Here is a 14,086-nt window from a genome sequence, read left to right as displayed (position 1 = left end):
CTCTGTGAAGGCAGGATTGGGAATCAGATGGAATCCTGCCTTCACTTGTATTTTCCAATGACTTCTGAGATATCCCCATTACAGTATAGTTTCTAATGACTCTAACAGCACCCACATCTTTCCTAAGCATGTCATAGAACCCAGCACTAAGGTATGTTAGAAGCTCCTGGGTGTGAATGAGTTGTCACAGGTAGCCTTAGTCAGATGTGGAGATGTTCAGGGTACTGCAAGGCCCTTGGCCGTTATGGCTCATGGATAGTCATATGGTGTTACAGTATGTACATATGTATGTACCCAAAAATTATGCAGAGTAGTTTGCTTGTAGCAATAGCTAGAATCACTTACAATCCTTATGTGATCTGTGACCACTCTTAAAGCACATAGGCTGAGCACTCATGTGCCAAACAGCTTGCAGATATTTCTGTTTCCAACATCACTCCACATATTACCATGTTTTTTTGGCTGCAGGCCATTGCTGATCCACATGGCTGCCATGACCTGTGGCCAATCATGAAGAGCTGCTGTCTTCTAGGCTGTGCCTCATGTGGAGTTAGTCACTTTTATAGCTAGTGGTGAGTAGATCAGGGGTGCTGATACACTCTCAATGATCTGCGCTGTGTATAGCATTAATCTATCTCCAAATCCCTGGCAGACATCATAAATTGCTCCCTCACACAAGGACTCTACCCGGACAACCTCAAACTTGCCTCACTCAAACCCCTTCTCAAAAAACCAAATCTCGACCCAAACGATCCTAACAATTTCAGACCGATAGCTAACCTCCCATTCATAGCCAAGATAATGGAAAAACTGGTAAACTCACAACTCTCAAACCACATTGAAGACAACAACCTTCTATTTCCATCACAATACGGATTCCGTAAAACCTTAAGCTCGGAAGCCCTCCTCATCTCTATGACTGACCACATCATCCTAGGATTAGACAAAGGACAAGCCTTCCTTCTGATACTACTCGACCTCTCGTCTGCATTTGATACGGTCAATCACACCTCATCAACCAATTATCAGCCATAGGTATTTCAGGCACTGCCCTATCATGGTTCAGAACTTTCCTCAGCAACAGAGGTTATAAGGTCAAGATTCATAATAAAGAATCCTCTCTACACCCCGCAGCCATAGGAGTCCCTCAGGGCTCATCCCTGTCTCCTACCTTGTTTAACATTTATCTGTTACCCTTATGTAAACTTCTCACTGACCTCAATCTCAAACATTTTCTCTACGCTGACGATATTCAGATCCTGATCCCCATCGAAGAATCGCTCACAAAAACAATGTTGCACTGGGAATCCTGCCTCCAAAACATCAAACAACTTCTTACAAGTCTCAACCTGATACTAAATTCATCAAAAACGGAACTTCTACTCATCACTCCAGAAAACAGCTCCATCACATACACTCATCCTACCGTACCAAGCACTACACAAGTGAGAGATCTAGGAGTTCAAATTGACAATCACCTAAATCTGAAAGCTAACATCAACAAAATCACCAGAGACTGCTTTTACAAGCTCCAAGTGCTGAAAAGAATACGACCTCTCTTCCACACACATGACTTCAGAACGATCCTACAATCAATCATTTTCGCAAAGCTGGACTATTGCAACACCATCATGCTTGGTCTCCCTTCATCACACACCAAACCATTACAAATGGTACAAAATGCCTCCGCCCGTATACTCACCAACACCAGGAGAAGAGAACACATAACACCTATCTTGATGGACCTCCATTGGCTGCCCATCCACTTCAGAATAATCTACAAGGCCATTCTCACCATTTTCAAAAACATCCATCAATTAGCCCCAATCGATCTCCATATTCCCCTCCGATTACACCATTCCACAAGACCGACAAGAGATGCTTACAAAGGATCACTTCAAGTACCTCCAGCCAAGACTACCAGACACATCACGCTTAGAGATCGGGCATTCTCCACAGCCGGTCCAACTTTATGGAACTCCATTCCCCCGGATCTCAGAATGGAACCCAACATCTCAACATTCAAGATAAGACTCAAAACGTGGCTGTTCACGCAGGCCTTTCCTAACTCCAACCCCATCTAATCTCCCTTCACACAACAAGCTCCGCTAGTATTAGCGTTAACAGCCACCTTTCAAAATGTTATTTATACTTATATTTTACTATCTAATCTTCATTTCCCTTCTCATTCCAAGTTATTGTTTTCCCTTGTTTTATGTAACTGCTTTTCTGCACTTTTGTTAAATGGTAAAGTTTCACCCCTGTTTCTTGTGAACCAGCATGATGGGACCACCGTCTTGAATGTTGGTATATAAAAAACTTAAATAAATAAATAAATAAAGGCTAGAGAAACTGTTTTCAGCTGATGACTTCAGGATCCTACAAGCTACCTCCATAGTAAATGAGCCATAGTGCTGAATGAATAGGACTACTGCTCCCAGAGGTCTCATGTGATTATTATGATGGCTGATGGCCTTTCTGTGTTGGTCACCTAAGGCCTTGAGGGACCCATGTCAGTACTTCAGATAAATTTGAGGTCAAATATTCCTCTGACATTTTTTATGTGGCCAGGTATAGATAATCAGTGCTGAGTAAGGACTTAGACTGCCTCATTAGCAGTTACGGACAGCCAGCCAAAGACATCAATGTTGTTTGATGACAAACAGTCCAGGAACATTTACATTGCCCAAGTGTAGGTGCACAAAGTGCTGCAGGTAGTCAGTACTCTGTCAATCTCTGTCTCTGGGGGTGCTGTTGCATTCGGAGGTCCCTCCTTTACCACAGCAATACATACCCCAGAGCAGGCAGTATGTGTGGATTCATTATGCACACACACTGCCTTTGAATAGTAGTGATCCAGTGCATCCACTCTTGAGAAGGGGTGCCTCTGAAAGTTTACCCTATGGGCTGCTGTATAAATGGGCTCAGTGTTGTACTTTTAAATTTCCCCATGGCCGCTCACTGTTTATGCCTTGTGTTGAGAGAAGGGTGGAGGTGTGACATGCAAATATGCAGACTTACATTGGCCTGTAATGCACACTTTCCCCTCCCCCCCCCCCCCCCCCCCCGCCATTGAGACTTTTCCATCTAGTATTTGGAGTGGGCCTAATAGTCCAGTTATTTGGGGGTGTGCAGGGTTCCCAGAGCTTAAGCTATCAGAGAGGTTTACCACTTTAGGGAGGGAGGCAGTGGGTGTTAAGAAGCTGTCCACTGAATGTGGGGATGTAGGGATGGCAGGAACAAGAAGTGGCAAGGAGTACATAATGCCATTGATGTAGGCTGATTCAAATGAATGGTTTGAATGAGGGGTTAGTGCCAGCATGTAGTCAGATACTCTGTGCAGGGGGCAGAGGGTTGTGGGGTTGCCTTGCTTGGCAGGTTCCTGAGGCCTGCCAGCAGTTCTATTTGAGATTCTCTCTTTGCAGTCACTGATCTTCTTAGCCTCCTCTCTGTTGATCATATCATGGGCAGTTGACATAGAGGCTGCCACCCCAAGCCGCATCATTTGATTCTCACTCCATCCTCTGTATATGCTGGCAGGATAGGGCTATCTTCTTTCAGCCATATGTAGGTCAATAGGTTTTGTTGCAGTTTGTGGATCCAAGGAATAGAGTAACAGTCGTACCTCAGTTTGGAGACTGCGGCGTGGTACCCAGGCCTCATGAAGATCCCGCAAGAAGTTAGGGTGGATGAAACCAACTGATCTGGTCTGGATAAGAACCAAGGCTGGCATCAGACAATCCAAACTCTGATCCAAGCAGGGGTCGAGGCAAGTGGCAAACTAACCAGAATCCAAGTCCAGGCAGGGGTCGGGGCAAGAAGCAGACAAACCAGAATCCAAGTCCAGGCAGGGTCGAGACAGGCAGCAGACAAACCACAATCCACGTGCAGGCAAGGGTCGAGGCAGGCAGAAGACAATGCAAAATCCAGGGTCCAATGAAGGACAAGGCACAGAGAGGCAAAACACAATGAAGCAGCACCAGCACAAGCAAGCTTGTAGCCGAGGCAGGCAAGTTCTGTAGCACTGCACTTTTATTCTTTTAGTTCCTGATCTCAGCATGGGAACTTCCAGTGATGATGTTCGGCATGCTGAAGGGGAGGAACCATGATGGCGCGCACATCCCACCTTGCTCCCGCCAGGAGTTGCTGCCAAAGACATCCACCACCGCGCCGGGGACTCGCTGGAACAGCACGGGTTCCAGCTTGCCTTCTAACAGGTTTACTGTGCATACATAGAGCTGATGCACCTATATCTGCTGTAGAATCTAGGGGACAGCTTTTGCTTTCCACTTTTGGCGCTTCACTTGTACAGTAACCTATCTTTCCCTTTGACACTGCTGTATATTTGCTGACTGTTGGAACAAAGTGTCAGCTGCCATGTGAGAATTAGGGAGGAGGGGTGAGGGAGTATTGTCTTATTGAGAATGTCCACAGGTGAAGCGGAGGGCCAAGAGGCCTGCTGCTGCTTCAGACCAGGCAGACCTCCACAGACTGACTGCCATCCCTGTAGTGGGCTGCCTTCAGGATCTGCATGCTACCTGTAAGGTCATCATTACCTTACACGTATTATACAGATCCCCAAGCCAGGGCAATATAGAGGTGCCAGCTAATCTATGTAAATCTGCCTGGTCTGAAGCAGCAGCAGGCCTCTAGTCCTCTGCTGTTGGCCTGGGAACTCCCTCACTCCTCCTCCTTAGTTGTCACACAGCAGTTGACACTTCCAACAGTCAGCAACTAGATGGCATATTTTATTTTGTATGAATCCTACAAATGGTTGGGCACAGAAAGCCTCTGAATCATGACACAAGTAAGAAAGTCAAAAGTCAAGTCTTGGGTGATGATGACTCTAACTTCCCCATTTCACCACACAAGCTCTACATGTACACAATAAACTCTGTGGGCCATCTCTCATATACAGGCCTATTAAGCAGGAGTATGCTGTCTGAAGAAGGCAACAGGAGGTCCCCAGTAATGAGCTTCTTCTTCACCTCTTGCTGTCTTCCTTAGGAGCATACACTCAGCGTTCAGTGTATGGCCTAGCCCATACGGTTTTGCCTGCTAGATAAGTGACTAGTTGGCATGTGCAAGGGAATTCTAGTATGCAAGATCTTGTAAAGGGCAAACTTTGTATCTAGTGAACCATTAACACAAAAAAAAAAAAAAAAAAAAACCCACACACACAATGAAAGGATACAACCAGAAAGTATATTTTTCAAAACAGTGACCACTTTATTAGCAAACACATGTATCAACTGTTTGAAATAAATCAATGTCTTTGGTAATCACAATCTGCAAGGACAAGATAGCAAATAGCACAAAACATTGTAAATTAACTGAACAGCACCTTCAGTATAGACCTGTACATACATTGTTTGAAATGGCATCATTATGTATACAGGCTTAGTATCTTATCCTTTTGGCACCATCATGATTACAATAAAGAACATAAAAAGCAGAAGTTCCAACCCAATAGCTGCAGTACAGCTCTAATGTTAGAGGTTATATCAGCACAACTATGTGCTGTTAACCCTAAGAACCCAGACAATCCATGTTGAAACAGTGCACTTAAGGAGACAGCCTAAGGGCCAAGGCAGAAGAGTTCAGCAAGAAGGCAGCAGGACCAGAACCAAAGGCAGTATAGAGGCAGCAGGCCCAGAAGAAGATACAGCAGCATGGAGGCAGCAGACCCAGGAGAAGGCATAGCAGCATGGAGGCAGGAAGCTCAGGAGAAGACATAGCAGCATGGAGGCAGCAGGAGCATGAGCTGAACTGAGATGAAACAAAGCAGCATGGAGGCAGCAGTAGCATGAGCTGAGATGAGGTGAGACACAGCAGTGCCTGCAGTCAAATTAGAGAAATACAGACTTTGTGTGAGTTGAAGATCTGATATATCAGATACTAGTCTAAAAAGTTATTTTGGCCTATTGTTGACTTTAACTAGAATGGATTTCCAATGCTGCTTCTTTGCTCGCTTAATTTCTAAGAGATAATACCTAAATTGAATTTCAGCCTGTGCAATCAATGGGTCACATTGTTTCTGCCAAAGTCTTTCTAATAGTATGAGTTGTTTCTTAATAGTTTTAAATCCTGTATAGTCCCATAACTGATCTCTGTCTTTGGTGGTCTGAAGTGGATCAGAGCAACTAGTTCAATAGCATCCCTAAGGTTGCTGTTCCGGGTAACAATCTTATCCTCTAGAGTCAGATCTGTGAAATTTTCAGGTATTTTCACAGACTGAACTAGATCATCCAGGTTTAAGGCTTTCATATTACAAACCAGGATTTTAGAGGTGGTCAGTGATGTATGCAGAGGAGAGTACATAACAGTTTGATAAAAATACAAAGTAATTAGAAAATTGTCAGTCCAAGAAAAAGAAATATATGTGAATGAACTTGGAAAAATCTCATTCGTAGCAGAGGTAAAATTCAAATCCAAAACATGACCATTCTCATGCACGAGTTGATCCATATGCTGAGTAAGTGGCAGATCAGCCATAGCAGAGAAAAATGAAGATTCCAATGGCTTTTGTGGTTCATCAGCCTGCAGAATAAAATCTAATAGAATGAACTGAGAATTTCTCATTGACCACTCATTAATCAGCATGATCAGTTCTTGGAGCAACGGATTGGTCATTGGAGGTGGTTGATAAATCAAAAGTATGTTGTTGAACCTAACAGGCTTTAAAATTTGCAGGAGCAAGTACTCAGTATTTATATTAAAGTTAAAATTCAGTTCCTTAAGAGATAAAGAGTTGAAAAAAATAGCAGACACTCCTCCCCCTTTCCTTTCATGTAGATCCTTATGAATGAAACTGAAATGAGGCAGGTAGGCTTGTTTCACAGAACCAATGTCACTTAGTTTTAGCCATGTTTCCATTATAAATAAAAGTAGTACGTTATTTGCCATAATCAGATTTTCTATTAGAAGGGCCCTAGTCACAATGGAGTGAGCATTGATCAGAGCATACTTCAGCTGAGAGGGACAATTAAGGTTAGAGGCAGTAACCTGAAAAAGAGGAAAAAGTAAAGGAAATTGAAAGTAATTCTCTGGGTCTCGACAAAGGGCCTCATTTTCCATAGGGATCGCACGTGAAAAGTCCCTTATCGCGTGCGATACCAAAATGGGGGCAGAGTCGGCCCCGGAAGAGGAGGAGTCAGGGCGTCACCGGGGCCGACTCCACGAAGACGCCGCAGATGACGAAAAGGTAAGGCCCTTTTCGCGTCCAAGTTCGCGCCCAATAGCTACACCTCCTATGGTGGCGCTATTGGGTGTGAAACCGGCAGCGATCGCACCGCGACGTTGCGATCGCTGCCGGTTAGCGCAGGCCCGCCCCCCGTTTCGGCCTCTCGCCCCTCATTCCCTAAAGTATTGCAGGCCTGCGATACTTTAGAAAATGAGGCCCAAAGTAACTTGCTTTGTACTATGAGAGTAAGGGGCAAACTGGAATCAAGCCACAGTGAGACATCACGGGTACAGCAATTAGGAGCAATTTATGTTCAGTGAATACTCTAAGAATTCCTCTGGTGTCAGCATGCTTCTAAAGAGTCTGGGGGTGTTTCTTGACATCAGCAGGTGGGTAGGAATACAAACCCAAGGGAGGCGGCCACAAAGAGATAAAGAGAGGCTCAGCATGCAAGTGAAACTAACCTAAAAGGAGAGATTAGACAGTGCAAACCTGCAGCAGCAGCACAGCAGTGACTGGGAACAGCAGCATCCCAGTGGTGATAGGAATCTGGCATCAGCATGCTTTTAAAGAGTCCCGGGGTGGTTCTAGACGTCAGCAGGTGGGCAGGAACACAAGCCCAATGGAGGCAGCCTTGAAGAGGTACACATATGTTCATTCTCTCACTCACATGCTCACTCACAGTCTCTCTCTCTTTCCATCACACACACACTCATGCTCACAAACATGATTCCTCTCTCATACTCACAAATGCTCCCTTTCACATACACACATTCACACACAAACATTCTTTCTCTCCCACACTATCACTCAAACACTCTCATTCATGTACATGCTCTGTCCCGCTCTCCTTCATAACCACTGTCTCCGTTTGTCCCTCAGCCATATGTTCTTTCTCATCTGCACAACTTCTCTTCTCACAGTCTCACTCTGAGGCTCTCTCTCTCTCTCTCTCTCATACATCACATACACACTTTTTTCTTTCTCTTACTCACAAATACACACACACACACACACACACACACACATACACACTTCCTTTCTCTCTCCCTCATTTTCACTAATGCAGGACCTCTTCCTCTCTTCTTTATTTGCTTTCCAGATTAGCTCCACTTCTGACCTATTCCATTCTTTGGCAACCAGTGAGATAGATTTTGCCAATGCCCTCATCCATTCTTCAGCTGTCAGCAACCCCTGGAGTCTCTTCTACTATGATGGGCTCTCCCAGTAGCCCTAAGGCCTCTCCCTCTCTCCTCCTTCCACTGTCACCCCATGCAATTGCATGGCTTGCATACCTGATAGCACGGGGCCTAGTTTTGTGCATCATAATATACATTTACTCTGATTTTTTTTTTTTTATGCTTGCTGTGAACCGACTTGAGCATAATCCACTGTCCTGTGCTGCAATTATCAATTTCTCATTTTTCTGTTCACATTCACCTCTGACTATTCTTACATCAGGTTTTGGTCTACATGCAATTACTGAAGTAACTCTTTGCATTTTTCATTATATTTTTGCTCTTTCCATTTGTTTCCCCTTGTTTATTGATCCAACTCTAAATAGTTTTCTTGTTTGGCAAATTCTGTTGTTTCTTTCTCCATGGTTACTATAAAGTGAATACAGTGTGGAAAAACTGACCAGTCTCGGGAAATATAAATAAGTTTGACCTTGGTAAAGTAACGATTAGGAAGCTTCTTGGAACCAAGCTTGTAAAACTTTTATACAAGGGGCATACAGCCCTGGAAGCAGATTGCATCAAGACCTTACATAGGACTCTTGTTAAGTTCTCAAGTGATTTACTATATACATTTTGTTCTAATACTATTTAGGATTTAGATCTTGACTCAAGGTATCTAGTTCTTAAACCTTTCCTTTTCCAAAATTCCGGAGAATTTTCCACTTTAAGGGTGGGTGGGGTGGGAGGTCATGTAAGAAATGCTAATTGAAAAAAAAATAATAAAATATGAGAACACTGTGTGCCTACAAGCAAATACACAGCACATTAAATTGTTTTATGATTTCCCACTTAGCCTACTGGAGAATAAAATCCTGGAGATGGAAGGAAGACACAAGGAAGAACTGGACACCGTAAAGGAGGAGAAAGAGAACCTGCAAAGCTTAGTCTCACGTCAAAGCTATATAATTCAAGAGCTGGAGAAACAGTTGAACAAGGCAACCAATAACAACACAGCCCTACAGAAACAGCAATTAGAGCTGATGGATACAGTTCACAATCTGGTTAGCCTTTGCTCTAAAGATGGAGGTAAGGGCTGTAAAATATCTTCATACCAAAGCATGACCCAGGATATTATTTTTGTCCAATTTAATGTTTTTATTTTTCTTTAATCAAAATTTCTCCTATTTTAGTTATTCCAGACTTTACCTATAGTTTCTGACAGGAGCACCATTTTCAAAAGGGAGAAACAGAAATGCTTGACAAATTGACCTCCGTCATTTGCGTACTTAGCTTAGGTTAAGTGTACCAGATCTAAAGCCAGAGACACCTTGTACCAATAAAGCAGTACATTTAAGAAAAAAAAAAATAAGGGTGCACGTTCTGAAGTAGAAATAAATGCCCAATAACTCTTCAGGTTACTTGAGAAATAGTTTTCCTCAGTTTTGAAAATAGCAAGCAAATCATCTAGCGAGCAAATGAAATTGATTCAATAGAAATAATCAGTGTCCTAGGTATGATGATTGCTCTAAATCTCTAATTTCAAACCCTAAATGTGATAAACATACAATTTTTGACAAAATAAGAAAACATTAGGGATGATAGTGAGGGCATGAAAACACTTGCTATAGAGATAAACTGGCACATTTTCATTCTAAACCACTGTGTCATGTCTTTAGCCTTTTATTTTTTGCTATACTTAGAATGTTTTGGAGGATGATTTTATAACAGCCCATGTAGGGCTAAACTCTTTGGGTACATTTTATCCACAAACATTAGCTTAATTTTCAAAGAGGACATGTGAATAAGTCTGCATTGAAAAGTTGTAAGTTCACAGGGAATTCACATGGACATACAAACAAAAATTTGCGCCTCCTCACAAGCAGGTAACTTTGTGCCTTTTGACAAGCAATAGAGGGCAGAATATTCAAATGTTTCTTGGCAGGGGAAACATAATTTGTTGGACGAGAATAGATTTAAGGAACATACCTTTGAAAACTGAACATTTGCATGTAAATCCTTTCTCTGCCCCGGCTTCACCCCCCACCTGAATACCTACTTTGCAGGTAAAAGTAGTGCAAAATTGCATGTTCCTAGACTGACAGAAAATACCCAAATACCCCCATTGATTTTCTAAATGTGATTTATATGCATAAAATTGGGTTTTAAACTAGAGTTTTATGCTTGTAAAGCACTTTGAAAATCAGGCCCTTGGAATGTAGTTTTCAAAGCTGTTCCAAAGGGTAAAACAGAGCTTTACTCACAAAAATTAGCTTTTACAACTTGAAACTAAAACTGAAACTAAAACTAACTTGAAACTAAAACTATGCTCATGGGGCGGATTTTAAAAGGGCTGCGTGTGTAAATCCCAGGATTTATGTGTGTGGCTAGGCCTGCATGTGCCATGTGAATTTTCAAAGGGGCCTGGCCACGCACGTAAGCTCCAGCCCTGAAGTAAGTTGTAAAACAAAAAAAACCCCGATAGGTAGGGTTTAGGGGCTGGAGAGGAGAGGGGAAGAGGGAGGGAGTTTAGGTAGGGGGGGTAGGGAAGTTCCCTCCCAGTCCACTCCTAAATTGGGGAAGGCCGTATTGCATCGCCACGCGGAAATTGCAAAAGTTCACCCCCCTTTGCGTGCGCCACCCGCACATGCGCACACGGATTGTAAAATCCGACAGACACACATGTGCATGCGGCCATGCAAATTTATAACATGCGCGTGCCTGCGTGCATGTTATAAAAGCAGCACATCCATATGCGCGTGCTGGGAACCGCACACACATGGATTCGCGCGGATGTTATAAAATCTACTTCACAGCGTCTGTATAAGGGTAATTTTACCCACAATTTGAAGAGGGTTATTGGAGTTGGGGTTTTGGATTACATACATACTTTTGTATTTTCAAAACGATGCATTAGAGATGCCGTTTTTCCCACCCTCTCCCAAAACGATAAGGGAACCCCCACGATCAATATCGTGGGGTTTTCCTATCGTTTTGGGGGAGCCCCCGATTTCTGACGATTTTGAAAATATCAACGATATTTTCAATCGTCCGAAGCCCGATTCACATCCCTACTATGCATATATTTTTCCCAAGAAAAATATCTGTGCAGAAATTAGCAGATGTAATTGTGTGCAGGTAGCTTTGGTGATATAGTTTTCAAAGGGAAAGTACAAGTGCACTTACTTGTGTACTTTCTCTTTGAAATCTAGTAAACTACTATACACCAACTGAAGACGTTATAAAATTACCCTCTTAATGCCAAATCGTACTTAAAATAAATACAAATGTTCAGACAAAAGACAATATTCAAACATAGTATATTGGCATGACAGCAAAGTCCAAGTTTCAAATTAAGCTAAGAGCTACAAACATAATACGATAAGAAATACCATGCTGAGTCAGGCCAAAGGTCCCTGGAGCCCAGCATCCTTTCTCTGACAGAGGCCAATCCAAATCTCTAAGCAATATCCGACAGTAGGGATATGCATTCATTTGCAATGAATGCATAAAATGCAACGACTGATTCATTGATGGACCTCTGAAACAAATGGAGAGCACCTATGAATTAAACAAAAATGTTAGTTTAAGTTATGTTTCCCATTTAAGACTTGTCTCATTGAAAAGTGCTGCAGTGAGACTGTTAAGTATAGCAAACAAGACATTCCTGAGTGGGGCAGTAGCCAGGACAAAGCTGAGGTGGAAGAAGAGGCAAGTAGACCAGATTGAGGATCAATCAAGGTGAAGCTGCCCTGTTCCTGATGGTACACCTTGGTGGCCTGCCTTGCCACAATACCCCTTAAACTGTCTTGGGAGTCTTGTTATTGTTATCAGACTCTATAACTTAAAGGTCTTAATGCTACTCTGCCTTGTGCTTTAACCCTTGTGTTACACTTGAGGATCATGCTGCCACTCCACCTAGCTGTTATTCCCCTAATGCTACAATTGGGGTTTTTGCTGTCACTCTTCCTTGTTGCAATATTCCTTATCTTTGGGGGTCTTTTTACCACTATTACCCTGATGAACCACCTTGGAGGTCTTGTTGCCACTCAGCCTTGTTACCATATCCAAACTCTGTACCTTGGGGGTCTTGCTGACACTCTGCCTCGCTGTCAGCCATGACCCTTATGCTATATCTTGGGGGGTCTTACTGATACCCTGCCTTGCCAATATACCACTTGTGCTACACATTGGGATCTTGCTGCTACTGCACCTTGTTTCCATACCCCTGATTCTACATCTTGGAAATATTGCTTCTGCTCTTCCTTGTTTCTGTATCATTTATGCTACACATTGGGGGTCATGCTAACACACTGCCTTCCTGCCCTGGCATTTCGCTACCACTCTTCCTTGCTGCTGAACCCTTGGTGCAACACCTTGGCAATATTGCTACCACTTTGCCTTGTTGCCATACCCTTAACTCTTTACCTTGGGGCTCTTGTTGCCACTCTGTCTTGCTGCCCTTCTTCTGACGCTACTCCTAGGGGTCTTGCTGCCACTCTACCATGTTTCCATCTATGCTCCTGATTCTATACCTTGAGAGTCTTTCTACTGATATTCCTTGCTACTATACCCCTTATACTACATCTTAGGGGTTTTACTGCCACTGTGTCTTGCGGCTGAACTACCGATGCTACACCTTGGGGGTCTTTCTGTCACACTGCTTTGCTGCCAAACCTCTGACTGTACACCTTGGTGAGTTCTTGCCACTGTGGATGACTGCTTTGCACCTTTCATGGTTCTTTGGGTTTTCATGCCACTCTTTGTGCTGCTTTGTCCCTCTGTCAGTGCCTGGTTTTTTTTCTGCCACCATTATGTGTTGTTCCTGCTTCATGGTGTCTTAAGATGTTCGTGCACTCTTGGTTCCAATTTGCCTCTCTTGTGCTGCCTTTGTGGGTTCATGACACTGTTATTGGCATTCTATTTTGAAATCTTGTGATATTCTTACCACTCTTGTGGCTGCTTTGCTCCTCTAAAGGTGCTTTGTGGAACTCTAGCCACTGCTGGTACTTGTTTGCACCTTTACAGTGCCTTATGCTATTCTAGCCACCTTTGGTGTCACTGTGCCAACATCTTTTTGACTTGGAGTTCTCTTCCTCCTCCTGATGATGTATGCCCACCAGTTTCATTAAAACTGATTATAAAACTCCAGTTTTGAAGCTCAAAATAGGCTGCATTGCTTCCCCAATTGTCTTTAATGGAAAAAGAAAAAAAACAAATGAACAAATAACATTTATTTCCATTTGAAACAAACCAAACAAATGGAAATGACCTAAAAAACAAATAAGTGAACTAAAATCACATATCCTGGATGCCTACTCCAAGGATAAGTAGTGGCTTTCTCCGTGTCTACCTGGCTAATAATTATGGCTTTTTCTTCCAGAAACTGATCCAAATCCCTTTTAAATCCATGTATGCTAGGTGCCTTGATCACATCTTCTGGCAACAAATTCCATAATTAATTGCTCGGTGAGAAAATAAAATACTCTTTCCAATTTAATTTAAAATTATTACCCATTCATTTAATGGAGCATCTCCTAGAATGAAAGCATATGGTGGATAGACTTAAAGATCTAAACAGGTATACCCTAGAGGAAAGGCGAGATAAGGGAGATAAGTAGAGCATTTAAATATCTCAAAGGTTTCCATGCAGAGGAGGCGAGCCTCTGTTAACGGAAAGGAGGCTGTAGAACAAGGGGGTCATAGGGTGAGAGTGAAAGGGGGTAGA

The 14,086-nt window shown here is 43.0% G+C and overlaps 1 protein-coding gene across 8 annotated transcripts in view; it reads left to right on the top strand.

Annotated features, from left to right (window-relative positions):
- ANGPT1 (angiopoietin 1) overlaps positions 1-14,086 on the top strand; it is a 749,830-nt gene that overhangs the window by 500,559 nt on the left and 235,185 nt on the right. For all 8 annotated transcript variants that reach the window (XM_029591875.1, XM_029591876.1, XM_029591880.1 and 5 more), the window contains exon 4: positions 9,215-9,447. In XM_029591875.1, coding sequence (XP_029447735.1) covers positions 9,215-9,447 — 233 coding nt within the window. The remainder of the gene's footprint in view (positions 1-9,214; positions 9,448-14,086) is intronic.

Source organism: Rhinatrema bivittatum, chromosome 2 (assembly GCF_901001135.1).
Source record: "Rhinatrema bivittatum chromosome 2, aRhiBiv1.1, whole genome shotgun sequence".
NCBI lineage: Eukaryota > Metazoa > Chordata > Amphibia > Gymnophiona > Rhinatrematidae > Rhinatrema > Rhinatrema bivittatum.
This window is presented reverse-complemented; position numbering and strand designations above follow the sequence as displayed.